General features: G+C 42.4%; 3 protein-coding genes across 5 annotated transcripts in view; 2 read left to right on the forward strand and 1 right to left on the reverse strand.

Annotated features, from left to right (window-relative positions):
* LOC118414804 overlaps positions 1-19,121 on the forward strand; it is a 1,072,569-nt gene that overhangs the window by 706,610 nt on the left and 346,838 nt on the right. The gene's annotated exons all lie outside the window — the stretch shown is intronic.
* Positions 2,194-4,906, reverse strand: LOC118414822 (homeobox protein MSX-3-like). Of its 2 annotated transcripts, none has more exons than XM_035819084.1 (2): positions 4,342-4,906; positions 2,194-3,579 (listed from the first exon to the last, which is right to left on the reverse strand). In XM_035819084.1, the coding sequence occupies exons 1-2, from the start codon at positions 4,742-4,744 to the stop codon at positions 3,158-3,160; spliced, it is 825 nt and encodes a 274-aa protein (XP_035674977.1). In that variant the 5' UTR covers positions 4,745-4,906; the 3' UTR covers positions 2,194-3,157. The 2 variants fall into 2 exon arrangements, with proteins under 2 accessions (XP_035674977.1, XP_035674976.1); XM_035819083.1 differs by having other exon boundaries at positions 2,194-3,582; positions 4,342-4,901.
* LOC118414830 (S-crystallin SL11-like) overlaps positions 18,276-19,121 on the forward strand; it is a 29,479-nt gene continuing 28,633 nt past the window's right edge. Inside the window, exon 1 of one of the 2 annotated variants that reach the window (XM_035819094.1) lies at positions 18,276-18,514. The gene's annotated coding sequence lies outside the window, so the exon portion shown is untranslated. The remainder of the gene's footprint in view (positions 18,515-19,121) is intronic. The other variant, XM_035819093.1, reaches the window with a different exon arrangement.

The raw sequence follows: 19,121 nt of genomic DNA on the forward strand, positions 1-19,121 counted from the left end.
AATTTTTAGGGGAAATTATTTCCCCCAACGAGGGTGTGGGATTCGCAGGGAGCTCAATTGAGGGGTACGCTCCAGAAATAATATATTGTTAATGAAAGGCAATTGAAGAGGGTCCCATAGGATAGAGGGCCAGCGGTGCGGTGGTTTGAAACCGCAACTGAAAGGTTTTATGTACAAAGGGGTTATCACACCTATTCTCAACCCACCTACGTATTAAAAGGAAAACTTTACTGCTACCAGGAACTGTACGACACTTTCTTTACACCCTTGTTTCGCTTCAAGACGATGGCTTTTAAGATTTCTTAGAGACCTTTACAGAGCGCGTTTGTATTGGGACAACACGGCATGTACGTATACACACACAAGCCGAACGCCTGGCTATATATGTGTTTACACAATGTTTGTATTGGCAATTATGTCACAAAACGTAATCAACGTAACTAATGATGTAGAAATGTGCGATGGAGGCTTTTGGAACAACACGCCACCGAGTAATCGCGAGAAAAGATACGGGGATGGGGAGATTGTATACGGGTAGCTACGTCCCGACTTTGCCGCATATATACCAGTGGTTCCGATGTGTACAATATTTGAAGCTGTTTGGGAATAAACAGCACTTCAACAGTACCAACAAATAAGAGTTCAAAAGCACCAACAACATCCGACAAGAAAATGGCCAGCAGTTCATCGAGAAAAACACAGGTTTGAAAAGCAAAGAGCACGGTCACATGCATTCGAACAATAGACAGAGAGCATACAGCAAGAGTCACCGGCCTACACGGCAATTTTTTCGATGAAAGCTCCTTGGTCTATGAATCTTCACCGGGTGTTCAAAACATACTAACTCGCCATATAACACGCAAAATGTTTATCTAACGTTACATACGAAGAAAGGGAAGTTAGCGTTGTTTTCACAATATCCGGATTTAAATTTTTGTATAACAGCACAATATTTTTTTACGTACCTCAATAGAGTTTTCGGTGTACGTACCTACGATACATCAAAATTAACACACAACCCGCTAAGGGACCGGTATACGTCTTTTTTTGACAATTTCTATTTCAGTCCTTTGTCTGATGTTAGAGCATTTTTTGTTTAATTTTTCTTGTATTCATTGATAAGTGATTTATCATTTAGTAATACTGATACCCGAGCATCGAGTGACTCTGTGCTACGGACGGCACTTGTTCACTTGCACGCCGAGAAAGAAAGCCAAGCGTGCGCTTCTCCAAACCACTGCTATACCCTGGATATCACTTCTCCAACTTGTTTCCTATAGTTACCATTTCATATTTTATGAATATGTGGAACGTTTACAGAAAAGGTCATAGGTAAGATATATATTCCTCAATGGGTTTACGCAAGAAATTGCTTTGAATTTTTTTAAGCAAATGTACTACGATCTTATTACTAGTATTAGCTTTCCTGTCGAAGTACGTAACACATTGAGAAACGTATAATTCTGTAACTATTTTGTTTAAACGGTTGTTGTGCATTTGGCAGAATGATACTTGGAAGAATATTGTTCCCGTTCTGGTTCTAGAAACTGGTTGGTCATGCTGACTTGTCCACTGGGACTGAGAGAAGCCACACAACAAATGTGATAAACACATGCACCCTCACACCACATCCCTGGAGAATATCATCACACCACGCCGACCAAATCAACTCCACCGACAAAACAAAAGGGCGGGAAAATCACGACAAAGAACAATTCTCTCATTATCGGCTTTACGGTCTAAATTGTCTAAACAACCGCGGGTGTCAACCACTCGTCTTTTCTTCACGCCTTCCTTGAAGAGGTGTAAATGACTTAGACAAACGTTTGTTTCTTGTTGTCGTGCCATTTACCTAAGAATCGTAATCGGATTTTAACAGGTCGACTGCTGGTGGTATACCGTCTCCAGAAAAAAACAATCGTAACTTTAAAATGTTTTTGAACCGTTGTTCTTATGTAAAACTTGTAGAGGATATTGTCATATGATACACGTTGGACCCAAATCTAGAGCCGAAAAGCTTGTAATTAAAACAATGCTTTAGTACCCATAAGGGACCGGCAATAGCTTCCACTGGGGGTGTTATATGGGGTTGGGGTATGACGGGTATAATATGCTATCAATAACAAACTCGACAGGGTGAAATATTATACATTGACATATTGGAGGCTCAAAGTGATTATTCAAAAGCCGGCGTGTATTCGAGCTCCTACATTTTAGGAAGCATTTTAATGACCAAGGATTATGTTATACATTTATATACCGCATTTTAGTCCTGTTTTACACGGTGGTACATAAACGGAGGTTTGGTTGAGTGACATTTTAGTGGTGGCATGCAAGCCAAAGCAAATATTCTGACACCGGCCGAAACAGTATCGGCCGTGCAAGGTCCTTTTCCTATAACGGGACAGCGAGACTATAGAGAACACAGGCTGTGTCGGTAGAAGAGAACACTACAAAAACGAGCATTGCACACTTTTGAGGAGCGTTTGCACATTTATATAGCATGAATTCTGTCAACAAGATCTTTTTACAGAGAATTTCAAGGGAATTTCTGGACGCTTTGTGTCAGAGATCGTTGTCCTTGGATTGATGGGGTCTTTATACGGTGTTGCTTTCACGACACAGCGGGTGTTGGAAGCTTTTTGACGGGTGACCCCTTAGCTGGAAACCCGGGGGCATCCTCGAGGTTTCAGCTGTCGGACCCCGCCACACTATTCTTATAAACGTCCACACGATTTCCCAAAAATAAATATAACATCTCATCATATAACAAGTCTAGTACATAATGTTCATATATATTCGCGAAAGCTTTTCGTAATTTCGTGAATTTTTACGGCAACAATGAAGCTGCTATGTCGTCGGAACAAAAGCATTTTCAACATAATATACAATTGAAAAATACAGGGCACATTTACAATAATACATAGTATATCTTCCATCCATTCAAAGCACATACTTGCAAGGGTGTCGGCGAGTCTTCTGTGCCCATTTTGGACATATTTTGTCCCTTTATAATACGTTTGCGTGTCCGTGTGCTAGGCTACAAGCCTCTTTGTCCATTCAAGTTATATGACATAACTTACGCACAAGTAGGTATAAACTTTCCACTTACACAGTTCATGTACAATGTTTTTTCTCTCTCTCTCACTCCGGTCTTTTATGACGAGTGGATGAACCCAGCGTAGGTATGTGAGGGGTAGTAGGTGTAGGGGCCGATCTGGCAAGCTTGTACGGGCAGTCCTGGTCTATGGAAGGGCGAAGCGGCCGCGTAAAACGGTGAAGGGAAGGTCATACCGAGAGCCGGTGGTAGCATGGGTTTGGCCGCCATCTTGAGTTTCTCCAGTTCGGCTTCTTGCAGACGTTTCGCCTTGGCTCGCCGGTTCTGGAACCAAATTTTCACCTGTGTTTCCGTGAGATTTAGAGAGGCGGAGAACTCGGCCCGCTCGGCTATGGACAGGTACTGCTTTTGGCGAAACTTTCTCTCCAGCGCGAGCAACTGTTGTGTGGTGAACGGCGTTCTTGGCTTCCTATTTGTCTTGTGTTTCCTTAGGGTGCACTTATTCGGTGTCGGGAGTCTATCTCCTGGAACAAAGCAAAAAAAACTAAAGTCAACAATCCTAGAACATTTGTAGATAAGAAATGGGAAGCTACAAAAGCTAACGTTACAACTACCACATTATGTGTGTTTGTGTGTGTGTGTCACATGTTTTGAAAAAGAAACCGTATTTTTCGCCTCGCTAAACTTCCCGCTGTTAAAATTGTCCAAATTTCTAACAGCATTGTTTCATAAACTTCGCCTTTCTATGCCGCTAATTGTCAGTTGTTTTGTGCGACAAACGCAGGAATGCGTTCCGAACACCGCTTATCTCAAATGAACTACGGAACACTGACTGCACCGCGCGTATACTCTGTGTCAGTGGTGAAACTTGTTACAAGAAGCCGGCACAACAATGACGTATTATGTTTCCAAGACTTTCGTGCACAATATGTATTATGTGTCCGGAGTAATAACAGACGAGAGGAATTTGGTGGTGAAAAGTTGACGTTTGCAAACGATCAAGTTTTCAAGTTTTACGACAGCTATACACTGTCAAATGTTTTTGACGTATCAACAAAAAATTTGGACGACGTAATCCATGTACACGTTGCGCTATACTTAGGCTATCTGGGCTTTTGCTCTCTTACAACAGTGTGGGTTTTCAGAAGAGTATATTCTATCTAACACTATAATTGACTACGCTCGTGCTAGCTAGGTGTTGCGTAGGTATTCCGTGAAATATAAATCACTTCTTATGGTACCATATGTGTTCGTAGTAGGCACACCGTAAAAAGGACACTTACTGGGCGGGGGTGAGTAGCGTGAAGACTGAAGCCAAGGGAACCTTGCTGCGGCGAATCCTGTAGGGTCATGTCCCTTCTCAGCCGCCGCTGTTTCCGAAGAACACGGTTTGCTAAGGATCCCTTCGACGCTGAAGTCCGACGGACGGGAGGGAGGTTGTGCCGGGGCGGTTGGTACGGTAGCCGGCGGGGAGGCAGGCGACTGGGGCCCGCCGGGAGACTGGAGAGGTGGCGGCCCGCTGTCGGACTGGTTCTGCTCCGTTTCCTTCGGCTTATCAGCCATCAGGGAGGCGACACTGAAGGGCAGCTTCTCGGTGCTGGTCGGACTGCTCGCCGAGGACGGGGCCGAAGTTGTCGGCTTACTGAAGGCCGAGTTGCTGCTCGTCGGTAGCGTGGATTGAGCCATTACGACAATTACAACCTCCGCGCGTACCCCGTGTTTTGTGTTTGCTGGGGTGAAAAATAGGAGTGTAGTTCGCAACAGAAGGCTACAATTTTGGAGAGCCCAGAAGTAACGCCTTCAAGTTTTACCCGCAAACCTCATGTCAATCCAGCAGCCCAATCATCTGATCATCGCGCGGTGACGTAGGCGACACGAGCCAGCTAATTGGTCGAGGGATGGGGTTGGTCATAAATAATAAATTTGTCTACGGTAATCTGGCCTCTCGCTGTGGCATTTATTGCCAAGAGTGGGGCTAATCTTGTAAACAATTCCGGCGATTGGCCAATCCACAAAACGCAATTATGTGCGCGACACCAACGATGCGCAGACACAAACTAACTTTTCTGTGAACTCTCTTTCAGTGTTCGCCTATATCATATTGTAAAGAAACTACAAGAAGGATTCCATTACACGTTTCACAACTTTGATATCTGCAAAAACTCATCTCGAGTCCTTCATGTTTTTATCAAAAAGACATCGTTTGGAGAATGTCTTTCTTTCTTTCTTTTTTCCCAGAAGAGTGATCAATTACCTTGTGACCTAGCCAGTACTAATTGTGAGGATAAACAATCTGACCTGATTTGTCAGATATTTCAATGCGCAGACAAGTTGTGTTGTTTCTAGGCGCCACGAACGGCGGGATCAAAGGGACCACAATCACTCCGAATATGTAACACTTACCCCTAGGAGGAATTCAGCCCCCACCATATCGCCTCCGGACACCAAACGTCCGAATAAGAAAAGGAGTGCAGAAAATATCCGGACGTACGTGTTTTTCTCTCAATCTCTGACTCAACTTCTGACAGAAATTTCTCAAACTATACCATCGTCGTATTGTTGTCGGGAGTCAGCCGTGAGATTTTGTTACGACGAGTTTAACACACGACGAGAAGTGGACACGACAATTGTACGAGTCCGTGTAATAATGGCCTGTTAGGATAATTATTGGTCCGCACAACGGGTTGTGCTCTACAGGCATTTCCACATCAATCAGACAAATGATTCCGAAATGAGGCGATAATAGATGGGGGGACATCAATATTTGTCGACTCGCTTTGTCTTTTTGTGTGAACGACACTCAACCGAATCAACTCAGGAGTGAGAAAAAAGGTTCATAATACGGGTTCATTCAGGTGATAAGTGTTTTATGGCCGCGCTGGGGGTCAGTTGTAAGGTTTCACACCGAACACAGGAGTCCCATCTGCTAGGACTGTTGTAGCTTTCTTCCTGACACACGCATTCTTGACAAATTTTCACTTCCGCTGACTTTTTAATCTGGTCGTAATTTATTTGTGCGTTTCCTTTTCCTTCTGATCTTCTTACCGCGTGTGATCGTCATCCGTGATATATCCAATTTCCTACAATTCGGTGTATGGTTGTGTGTTTTTTATACATGTGTGTAGGAGAGGGTAGTGCCAGTAGAAAGGGGACCCTGTCACGGTCCGGTCCGGCAATTTCTCTGTCACGGAACCAGTCTAGCGTCCCGCTGCGAACTTCCGCAAAATTCGCCCCCAAAGAAAGTCGTACAATTTCTCGCTAGATTTACTCCAGACGCCAATGTTGACCGAGTATAAATTTCTACACATGCCGTTTCTAGTACACCCTGGAAAAAAAAAGTTCCCGTGTCTACAATTTTCTTGGCTAGTTAATTGGGAAATAATTACACTTTAGGATTTAAAATATCACGAATGAACGAATGAATTACAATGTATTGATACACTTAATCTGCAAACTTCAAAAGCGCCGCGAACATTGTGCCACGACAATATCGAATTTAGATCAGCAATCAAAAAAGAATCATCAAGTCATTATCGACAACGCTTCTAAACAACAGGGGGCGAGGCGGCATGGAACAACACAAGTGGTCAATTACACTTGTATTTGTTTGTTTACAATTGGCGTGGATAAAAACCACGGGGAGTTTACGTATCAGAGAGAGAAAAGTGGCTTCGGCGGTTGCTTGTTCACTTCGCCGGCCACTTATTCCGTCTGTGTCTCGAGGGAGAAGTCTTTGGTCTCCCGGAGAATATCACTTGTTGAAGGATGGCTGTGTGACCGACATAAATACAGACCATATGTCACTCGGCGCAGACAGCAAAGGCAACCCAAGGATCAAGAAAACCAATTATAGAAAGCCAGCAAAATAATTCCCGACGAATTCTTGAGCTCCACGATAACGTTAAAAGCCCCCTTGCCCTCCCTAGAACCGGGGTGATCAAGAGAGAAGGAACGCCGCTGGAAGTAGAGCCCATACTTCCCGCCAAAAATTCGTGACAGAAAAGAAAAACGTGTATTTATTTAGCGCCGCGAATTCGTCCCAGAAGGAATGGCAATTTGCTGACTGTCATTCATAGGATCATTAAGAGCAGATGACAAAAAAATATGACCCTTTCCTCGCCCCAGAGTTTATCTCTGCCCTCCCTTCTGTGTCGTGTTAGAGCTAGTTCCCCTGGCCCGATGAAAGAAGCCAGTAGTACGCCGACACCGACAATTAAATCGGTACATACTTCGGGTCAAACCCGGAGATAACTCTGACGCTTGGTACGGGATTAATAACATTACTCACCCAAATATGGTCAACCCAGAATCTTACATATACCTGTAATTTGTCAGGAAACTACCGCAGGGACTTCTACAAGAGTTTGGCGTTTCTTGTTACAGACGTATAGGCTCAGCATAATGTAATATTATATTTCTATTTCATGTTTCTTTCAACATGTTAACCACGCGGTACAGGAAGTCGAAAATATGCCCGGCATCTGTACATAGTGCACGTGTGTTGTAGTTGGCATGATATCCTTGTTGGACAGGAAAAGACTAGTTTGGTGTACTCGAAAAGGAAGAATTACTGCCCCCAAAGCAGCCAACTGTATCCTACGCATGCTAGAAGAACACTTTCTCTACTGTATTGAAGTCTCTCTTTACAAAGATGTTTCGCTGATGGCTGTTGTAGTAAGGAAAGGACGCCTTTTTTTCGAATCACTGAGTCCTTACCCAACAATTACTTTGTTTATTATCTCCCAACCCGTAACGCAACCCTGATTCGATTGATGTCTTTTCACCCTTTCTCTTTCTGGTAAACTCTTTAACCCCTTGTTTCATCCACCGTTGCAAAGATTGGTTTGGAGAAGACTTTAGTGAGTGTATACGTAACTGGCTGGCGGAAACCTTTCAAAAGACTCGGTATATCCTAACCCAAATTCGTTTTCATTGAGGTTGAAAATGGTCGGAATGCTGGCATGCACAAAGTCACAAAGGGATGAGACGACACTATACAAACGAATAGTTTTTCATTTGTACAGACGGTCTGGTTTTTATATATCATTAGAAAACGACACAGGGTAGCCATATGAACCTCAGGTATTGAAAATATATGATCTTCAATTTCGAAAGGATTGCAGAACAAGTGATATTCTGGGCTAGTAGCCCAGAAAATAAGATAATTGTCTAGCTTCCTTTAGAATCCTTCCTCTTTCAGTTAATCTTATCTATTAAGAAAGGAACCTAACCCTCACCCTTGACAGTTGGAATATCTATTTCCCGTTTTTGAATCCATCTTACTCTCAAAATCCTTGCTGAAAGGAAAACAAATGCTTGTGTTGAGAAGTAAAAAAAGATGCAGACATCTATTTATTTGTATGTCAATACATGATTTATTGTTGTCCTTCTGCTGTCAAAACTCAGGAAAAGATTGATTAGCAGGAATTAATGATTTACAACGCAGACCTGTGACAAGATGTTTTCTCTAGATTTTTATCTTCTTCGCTCTCTTGACGATCAATTCATTTTGGGGGTCTAAATCTGTTGACGTGTCGTTTTATAAGGCTACAAAATTTATATGCGTGAAAGAAAAATATCATAAAAAATATCGGTCTATAACTTGAATGTGTTTTTAGATATTTTCAAGACTATATTTGAGAAATGTGCATTTTTTTTCTTTTTGGAAGGGAAAACAGGTCGACTGGCGACCTTTTGACCGGGTAGCAGTGTCTCCACACCGGTTGTACGGTATGTGGCGTTTATGAAGTCCATACGGCCGGGGTAGGGTAGGGGGGTGGGGGTACCTGGCACCAGGGTCTGGTGGGGAGGGGAGGGGCACATGTCCACCACACCGGGAGGGGCAGAACTGATCACGTCCGGACCCACAAGGCTAAACCGAGAAATCACCAAATCGTCGGTGCGAATTGGGAAGATTCGTTCGACTCGCGTGTCAAATGGATCCTTTTCATTCCCATCCTTTGAAGTTTTCTCTCATTTTTTTCCAGAAAGAGAAAACGAGAGCGTGTTTTTCTCTTGTTAAGCTCGTTATGTGGCTCAGTTATCCAGTGATAATTGCACTAATGACATTATTAAGAAGGTATTTGGTGTAGTGTGCGGAGATAGCGGGGATGGGCAGATGGCGGTTCGCCCAGGCGCCACCTTTATCGGTCCGGCTAAGCCAGCCAGTCTCTACCCTGACCCGGAGTGCGCTGCTGTATAGTCTGTCACACTCTGACACTAAAAAGGTTAGCAGGCATCAAAGAGCCGAGATTCCGAAACTTTCCTTCCCTTTTCCTCGTTTTCTGCGTGTTTACAGCAGTTTTCTTGGGGAGGGGGGTGAGAGTGGGTCTCTAGCATCATGGGTCGCCTGGAGCGCGCTTGGCTAATCTATTTGGATATACAATTTCATGGATCATAAAAGAAGGAGAGGGAATTAGGGAAACTATGCATTTAATACTTTAATCAAGATCGCAGGGCACCCGCCGCCCTGTGTAGTGATACCCCCAGTGTAACTTGAGGATCCCGTGGCCATTAACAGCAATTAAAACGCAATTACTCAACTTTGCAATTAATTTTAGCCCGGGCTGGGTCTGGGGGACGCCGAACACATGATCACCGCTGGGTTTCCTAGCGGGTTCTGGTGTTGTTGATTATTGGGATGCCTGGAGCCGACGATTCTAATTCAACTGGCGACGGAGATATCAGGGTTTGCCGGCTGTATTCGGGGCATGTGCGTTACGGTTCGGGCTCGGCGGGAGACAACAGATGTGGCTGTCAAATCGTCTTATCTGCTGTGGACTCCGCAGAACATGTCCATTAAAAGCGCGTACAGTGAAATACCTCGCATCTTAAACGACAGGAGAGTCGAGCCGCTCGCAGTGGGCCGCCCGTGGATCGGGTTTCGGAAAGCACCGTTGTCGGGAAGAGAGAGTTTTTAAACCGGGCGAGGGTTGTTGGTTAGCGGGGTAACATTACCGGACATCGCGTCCACCTGTTGTGAGCAGTGAGACACTTAAACGCTTCAAAAGAAAAGCTGTCATCGACTTTACGAGCTGCAATTTACGACGACTCGTCGTATCAGGGGACCCTTAAAACTTCACTCCTTAACTTGTGCAAACATTCACACCCACATCCAAAACGCTTTAAACGGAAAGGATTAGCAATACTTCCGACTTCGTTTCACGGCTGCAAAGTTGGTCCTTCTCACGCGACGTTGGTACATCATGCGAAGTTTTAAACCTGCGCGGCTCTATAGTATAGTGTGGTGTGTGTGTGTGTAGTTGTTCGTATGGAGAATTGCACATAGCGAACCTGATGTGTCGGCATTGCTAGCATTTCCTGGCAGAACGATCTACACTGACCCCAACTCTCAGTTTCAAAGCCGGCGAGCTGACCCCACTGCCAGAAAATTTGTCCCGAACAAAGCACCCGGCTCGCAGGAATGAATATTTCGCAGATTTGTGGTATTAGGCTTACAAAATTTCTGATGCAAAAATAACCCACTTGCTGAAATACGGGCGGTTCGTTTTTCGTACCCTAGGGGGGCGTAGGTTTGAAGAGTGTATCCAAATGGTCCACAAATGGCATATGTTAGCCGAATCCTTTCAGGTTTTTTTTTCAACCGTTAAAAAAAGGGGAGGGGGGTGAGTTGTAACGCCCGCCGTGGAAATTACGCTGACATCCCCTCGGACCCCCGTAAGCGCCATTTTTCTTCTTCCCCTCTTGTAGATTAAGTTGTCTCGGGGTTCATATCACCCTCTTGTTGTATCTGATAGTTACGCATTGCGGCGTCCATAATTGCGCAGACAGGATGTTATGGTTAAAGGGATCAGTCCGACGGGTACTGGGACACCTCGTTTTCCTCAATTTCGCCCCGGATGGAACAACTGAGCAGTTTACGCAGCGGCTTGAGACGTAAATGTCGCCGTACTTTTATCCACAGGACTCGCCAGTTTTGTCATTCACGCTCATTTTTCCCCCAGAGGTCGACAGATGTTCGACCCAAAATGGTCGCCGTTAACTTATATTATAGTGGAATGGCCATTTTTTTGCTGGGATGTTTAGAACTTTTCAATAGCTTTTTTTTTCTAAACGCTGGCAACAAACTTTAGATAGCTAGCGTTGTTTGTATAGTTGCTGGCCGTTCGTATGAGTGTTTAATAGCAGTTTCATATCTATTCTAGTATAATATGGTTTGCACAACACAACACAGAGATATCGGCTTACACATCGCCAGAAATCAAACAAAATCAAAAACGTTTTCATATGCTTGTTCATACAAACATTAAAACAGACTTCGTAACATCGGTGTCGGGGAAATGATATCGATATGACATATGGACAACTACTATTACATAAATATTGTTGAATATAAATATTGTTGAATAGAATAGAAGACGGCCGTCATTTTAAAGGCTAGTACAAACTATATTTCCCTATCTTATCCATTCAAGTACTGTAGGAGGAAACAAATCGTATTCTAAGTACTTAACGATATTTCCTTACGTAGCTTGCTCAACCTTTGACTTTAACTTTAACTTTAACCTCCCATTAAAACACATGTTATTTTTTTTATTTCTAAGAAAACTAAAAAGCGAGGATAAGTTAAATTTGTTTGACGTTAGTTTGTTTATCTTTGTATATATATTCATCAACATTCAGTATGATTTGATGTAACCTGTCTTTAGCAAAAAATGTGCAATTAAGGACTTCTTTTATTATATTAAATATATGTACCAAACACAATTGGACTTACCGACGGTTCGACATTTCCTGCAGTTGGCTCTATTTAAAGTTTAGCTTCATACATGATATATGTAGGGGAAACGTCTGAGGTATTCTTGTAGTGATATTCACATTTGTCATTTGTGATATTCACATATGTCATTTGTCATAAAAGATTTAAAAAAGTCCCTTTGCGTTTTAGTTTTAACATTATATCATACCATACAATTATCACCAATCTAATCTGCACACACAATGATAGACTATAATGGTGTTGTTTTCTTCATTTTGTACACACTCAATCCAGCAAAATTGCTATATGATAAAACGATAATGATCTCGCCATGTGCTACTTTCTCATGTTATGATATGTTATTTGTGTTTTTATCAAAATTGACATCTTTCTCGTACTGCGTGTTGCATTGTGGGAACTGTGGCAATAGCGTGAAAGTAGACTTCCCATAAGCCATACAACAATTTTCCTATATTTTCACTTCATAAAAGTAGGTTGTTTTTTTCTCTTCATTTAGGCATGTTTTCAATTTCACTTTTTAATTGTAGCACCGTATCTAAAAAAAAAATCAGCTTCAAAGCTTTAGCTACTAGATAAGGTTCTAAGTAAGATTGCATAGGGTTTTGATTCCAATTGGCAAACAACTCGAATTTTGTGACACCATTACATAAGAAGCTTTTTATCAATTTCCACTAGAATCAAATCATTGTGGTCACTAGCGTACTTTCCAGTCAACAATCTTATGAAAATCCATAGTGAAAAAACATTTCTTCTAGAACTAGAAAGAAGTCTGTACATGTTTATTTTCCTTCTCTCTCACTTTACGTAAGAAGTTGTCACCTAAAAAGCAATAATCGCATTGATTTTAATTTCGCTAAATTCATACAAAGATTTATACAAAGATTTTTTGAATTGTGCACTTATTTTTTTTAATTTCTGGCTGAGGCAGCGAACTTATTGTTCACCCCTCATTTACGAATTGTATATCATTTATATCAATTCAATAATAAGCATCATCGTTTTATGATATAAACACTTTTACTAGCTTTTAACAGCAGTTTAGAAGTAGAAAGAGTCGAAAGTTTGGAAGTAAAATCAGCCCATGGTGATTTGGACGGAGCGACTGCTGTGTCTTGTTTGATATCTCGTACATTCGACCGTAACGTTGTTTCTGTGTGCAAGTGTAATTAATCCCCCCTCCCCCTTCCCGTGAACGTTTAAAACCCACTACAGCCTACCCTATATATGTCAACGCTACATGTCAATTATCCGTCCCGCGTTAGCTACTTCCTCTAGAGACCCGGTGCACAAATGCTACAAATTACACTAATTTGGCTTTCGCTTTTCTCATATAAAGCCGGAGAAAGTTCAGGCGCTCATCAATTGGTTACAACAATTTGGCCGCCTATTGTGTGGTGGCGGCGGTGTCGCCGTATCAGCGGTTGTCATGTGTGCACCGTGTCCCCCTTACCTGCACCCCGCCTCCTACAATATTCATGCCGCGGCTTTTACCACACCTTTTACCTCCCCCAACGGGCAGAGAGGGCTCGAGCGGGACTTTAGGGGATCCCCGGTTTTTGTTGGGAGCGATTTTTATTTGTCGCTTCGTGGAGCAGTAATAGCAAGTCTTGATCGCCATAATGGGTAAATTATAGGACTTTAGAGGATCTAACAAGAGAGGGGCTGTCTTGGAGACATATATGCAGGGGACGTTTTGAATCGCGGGGCTAAAGCCTGGTCTTGCATGATTGGATACAAGGACTATAGGAGTTTTCCAAATTTGCTTGGAGCGTGTTGTCAACCAATTAAAGCAAAACTTGAAAAGGAACGCTCTTATTTTCACACCGTTCCGCCTAACAACGTTTGTAACACTATCTGTGATTTGAAAGAGAAAAAAGTTAGCCAGGACGCTTAGGCAAGAGGGTTTTTTTTATATCTTGCCTTGGTATAAATCACAGTTCAACTGGGACAGGTTTAAATGGTTTTCAGTGTGTGTAAACTGTATTGTATGTACTGGCGTCGATGTAGATGGCTGCGTTTTTCATTTCCCCCTGAATACGACTGGCGGAAAGCTCGAGATCTTTATCTAAACGTGTGGCAATATTGGCAGGCACCATCGCTGTAGATAAGCGACCGTTTGGCCAACTATAGAGCGTCATGATATAGCGATGGAGCCGGGCAAATCTGGATAACTACCCGGCAAAATGTGAGAGAAACCCGGCCCGAAATCCACCCCTAATACCCCGTACGAACCTATATCACTTCCCCGCTAGGAATTACTAACATTTTCACTCACTTACCTTTTCAGGGGGAACAGAAAAATATGTAATTGCTTTGGCTGTGCACACTACACATTTGGCTTTCTCTTTCTGAAAGAGAGAGAGGGAGAAGGCCCTTTGAGATTTCGAGTCGCCTGAGGTAAAAAAGAGGTCTTTAGAATCGCCTTGTTAGGACCATTTACTGTGGAATTCTGATGTATATCCTTTTCCTCCGCGCTCCAACCCTAGAGACTCTCTCCCTCCAATGTTATAGTTAGAATGTAGCACCTAAGAGCCTATGGGCTTACCGTTTAAAATGTCAATCTGTAGGAATCATCACACTGAGTTTTAACGCTAGCGGGGTCGGTTAGTGCGACCTCTTACTACCCCGGTCGAGCGAGTTCTCTAAAAAGTCCCTTTGTAAAGAGAGGACGTTTTGAACACCCCTCGAAACAAATTACCCGGTCTTAATGACTATGTTGATGGACTAACCTATCTCTTAATTATCGGCCACTTCGGGGAGTACCGAGATCGCGGTGGTGCGTAGATCCCGTGTCCGTGGAGGCTGGGCATGGGAGAGAGAGATAATACCGAAATTGGCACTTACGCAGAGGAAGATGTAGTAATAGTGGCAACTTTTGAGCTTCGATTGACCGCATAATTATGACTGTGAAAGAGGTGATTTAGAATGGCCCCCAGGCACGAACCTAATAGTCGCCGGGGTTTGTCAAGCAGAGATAATATTCAGATTGTTCACGCTCCAACCTATAATTTCTCCATGGCCCTGGAAAGTCGGGATTGTTAACTGTTTGGCTCCCGAAGTGCACCCGACAATTACGCCGTGCGTACTGACTGGAAGTTTTTTGTTGGTCGGGACGTAGACAGATGGCGCAATCATCGCGTACGAAAGGAGTCCCTTCAGCAATAACGCGATAAGGAAACTTAATTTTCGCCGTTTGCGTCGCCCCATTCGTCACATTAGAAGGGGTTGCGATACCGGCTTGTACTCTAGAATATGAAGGAAGTGATAAAGAGAGCCTAGGAGTTGGCCGGCTCTGTGATTTTCTTTTTTTGCGGTTTGCTTATTCAGGATCGAAGATTATAGGCTCCCCCCGTAGCGGCGATAAAGGGGGAAAGAGAGCGTGAATAATACCCGATGACATTCATACGCCAACAATTCGCGAACAAATTAGGGATTCAGAGTTACTTATGAGAGCAGCTACGAAGTCATACCGACTATGAGCAAAGAATATCAATATCACAGCGCGCGCACCGCGCCAAACCGAACGCGTACGTAACATCGTCTATAATTGAAGGCGATATAAAGTTTTGCGCGGTCGTATCCGCTAGTCAGAAGGGGTTTTGTTTGACGCGGCGTGGTCCGGCTAGAAGCGAGATGATGGAGGTATTCTCCAAGAGGAGTTGACACCACAGAAATTGGTCCGAGTCGACCGGCGATAACAGGGGTGCCACTGGAAATGGCTTGCGGTGAACACCCCCCATTCCGTTACCATTCAAACTTCATAATACAGTTGGACCGGGGTGCCATGGCGTTTTCACCCACGCGCAAAATAGGGTTACAGTGACCCGGGTGCTCCTTTTTTTTCTTTTCGACTTTTCACAAAATCACAAAATGGCCCGCGCCAATCGTTAGAATAAAGACGTCAAAAGCGTAATCGGGATTCCACGGACCACATGTCTTAATAATAGAGAGGCTTCATTTCTTGGTCCATTTCTTCCACACAGTTTTACAATGGGCGCTGTCAAGTAGCGGGAACTTGAGGAACATTTACTATGATGGCTCAGTTAGGTACGCCACTGGAAAAAATTGGAGAGATTCCTTAGAGAGTTTTCTGAAGCATAACTTTAGGTTGCGCTTATAATCTAATCCATTTTACAAACGTTGTTTACATAGTTTTATAAGTTAGGTTCATATCTGGCAAATATTTAATTCACGAAGGCACTCAAATCAGAAATGATTCATAGCACAGATTAGCACAATTACAGGGAAGAATAATTCAAGCCATCTAAAGATAAAAATGCATATCAATATGTTAACCGCTTCTTGAATGAATTAATTCATTCTGAGTAGTAATCATATCATTTATTGACGTAAGCTATCGACGTATCAAACATCATGACGGCCCCGTCATCGCCTTCTGTTTCGACTTCTGAAACAAAATGGACCCCTGCAGTTCCGAAAAGCCGCTAGGGGGCCATAACCTACAAGGTTTAATCTCCCTCCAAAGAACTATCTACCATCTTGGAGTGTGACTAGCGAAAAATAAGAAAAGACTAATATTTTAGACAGCTAAGTTGATGAGATTATATTTGTTCGTACTCTAATCTCCAAGCAGATGTTTGAGAGGAACAACTGTCCCAAACATTCCTAACTCGTCAAGGTACAATGAAATCTGCCTCAGCCAATGGGCAACCGTTTTACATTACACATAAGGTTCTTCATGGTACACTTACTGTTGTGATATCATATTGGTGGAATTTCACATTCAGTGACTCTGTTGTTGATTGCAAGGTGTATAACATATATATACAAGAACAGCAGCATTTTGTTATTGGCCAAACAGAAGTTTTTCGGTTGTGAGGCCATGTTGGCTAACATCAATTTTCGTCCGTTTAAAAAAAAGATTTTTAACACACTGTAAATCGCAGCTACAAAATGTAGTCATATATGCCGTAAAGTGAATAATAAAATCGTAAAACAAATCCTATTGCCCTGGAAGTATAGGTATGCCATAATACCAAATACCAATTTACAACTTATTTGTATCCCGTCCATCGTCAAGGCAAAAGGAACACATGACAGTTAATAAAGGTGGAAAACGTTGTCTTTTTAATTGCTCAGATTTGTTGTAGAGAATCTACTTCTAGTGTGGGCGATCAGTGTTCTACATACAGTACTTTCAGAAACTGGTCTTGACTTCCAAAATATTGCCCAAGTCGAGCCCAAATCAGTGATAATCTGATATAGACTCATTTTATTTACATCGACAAAAGGGGCTGTCAAAAGCAAACTTAAAAACTCTTCTCCTTGATTAAAGCACGAATGCGCAGATCTCACTTCTTCTAGTTCTAATGCTATACCGATTTTAGGTTAGTTCAGCGTTATCCGTGGGGTAACCTATATCTGTTGTATATAAAAATAGGATATTTGGGATAGTTAAGTCGATGGAAAGAAGTTTTACATTGCAATAATTTGTTGACATTAATTTTTTGAAACCCACGTCGTTGACCTGAAATCTCGAAATACCCAGTTTTTTTTTATAACAACGAATCTAGGTTACCCCACGAATTAACGTGAACTAGCGTTAGTGCACAAGGTGCCTTTATGGGGATGTGTCCTCCCTCTTTCTAATGTTTGTGCACTCTCCATCCACTCAGAACCTTGTTGTGACAGTTTGAACAATGCCCGCTATCACACAGTACACGTACCAATACAAATGTTTTGTAAACATAGCAACCGATCCCATATTGTGGTCGAGGCGTCGTCTCGACAAATGGCTTTTTGAGAGTTCTTTTCCTGATTTAGGAACCGCTAGTTGACGTCAGAGCACAAATATTTTTGTAAGGAGGACAAGTGATGTTGAATTGGTGGGTTGATATATTGTTCTGGTGGTCGTTGAGCTTACTTAGTACGGATTAGCTGGGATTATCCTACAAAGATATCGAGGTGTATGTTTAATACTGCGTAGCCCTTTTATCGTTTTTTGAGAGGATGCTAACAGAATTAACAAGATGAATCAAAACCTATCAGTGTTGGCGACATTTTGGAACGTATTTTAAAGTATATTTCCTTATACAATAGACTTTTCCTTATACAATATTGTCATTTTATTTCATTTGTCCAGTTTAGATTTGGCTATTCAGTTCTAGGTTTTACTAACCGAAAAGTACTGTACCTACACGCGTACAGCGTATTTTCTTCAAAAAATCTTCTTTCATGTCAAGAACATCCTCTTTAAGATCATAATTCATGGATAAGTCTAGGGTTTGAGAAGCATTTGAAAATAATGAAGTGCTGATGTGACGATTTGATTTTTCAGTCACGCATGTACATACGAACACTATTCACAATTTAGGTGTGACATTCTGAAACACAAAATTACACATGACACCCCCACCCCACAATATATTGTCAATATTTTCCCCACCCCCACCCCCACCACACACATGAAACGTGGTAACCGACTTCCTCTCTTGACTGGAGAGTTTGCGTAAGTCCGGAAGGCAACTTGAATGGAGCACCTGTAAAAAAAAGTACAACTACACTAGTGTACACACTGATCACCATGTGTATGTTTGGGCAAATTTGTTGCTAACGGAGATGCTGGGAAAACATCGGCGGGCTCGGTGTTATCTCGATCGGCGAGGCCACGCCAGGCGACATGTAAGGGTGTGTTGTCGGGCAGGTTAGTTCGTGATCATACAGCCGACAAGTACAGTACAGCTACGCACTGTGAGGTGAGTATTGTAAATGTTATATGTCGTATCTAATGTGCATATAGAAGCTCATTTGAGTATTTCCCTGTAGCATTAGACTGTTATCTTGCATCATCTGCACTTGATAAGTTGTAATAAAATATACTATCGTATGTAGAGAATATGGGATTCAAAATCACCTGTACACTGCTTGTGCAATCAGAAACGGAAATGGTATCTGTGTATTGTCTCCAGTGATATGTGTTGTACTCAATTCTGAAGTACATGTAGTGCGTTTAAACGTACATATGCATGAAATTGTATTGAAATCATATTCATAAAACTCATTCGATATATCCACTTGCTGTTGTTTGAGAGTATATCTCACATTATAATATATAGCGTTCAAATTTCTTTCAAAAAGACCTATTTAAACTAGACCGAAAGCGAAGTATATTTTGTGTAAAATGCTGCATAGGAGTTGAAAAAAAAAACTTCATTTGAAAAATATGTTCTGCTATATGCCTAAATCTAAGTTCCTAAGGGGCCCATTGTGACACACGTGTTTCTATACGGAGTCCTGTGGAACAAGGTTTCAAGGGCACGGGTACATTTGTCACAATTAACTCGGTAATTATGGCCCCTATAA

This window comes from Branchiostoma floridae, chromosome 4 (genome assembly GCF_000003815.2).
Source record: "Branchiostoma floridae strain S238N-H82 chromosome 4, Bfl_VNyyK, whole genome shotgun sequence".
NCBI lineage: Eukaryota > Metazoa > Chordata > Leptocardii > Amphioxiformes > Branchiostomatidae > Branchiostoma > Branchiostoma floridae.

Coding starts and splice junctions, on each gene's coding strand:
- LOC118414822 (XM_035819083.1), bottom strand. CDS start 4,744: ATGGCTCAATCCACGCTACCGACGAGCAGCAACTCGGCCTTCAGTAAG. Junction 3,583..4,341: donor ACGCTACTCACCCCCGCCCA/GTAAGTGTCCTT, acceptor GCTTTGTTCCAG/GAGATAGACTCCCGACACCG.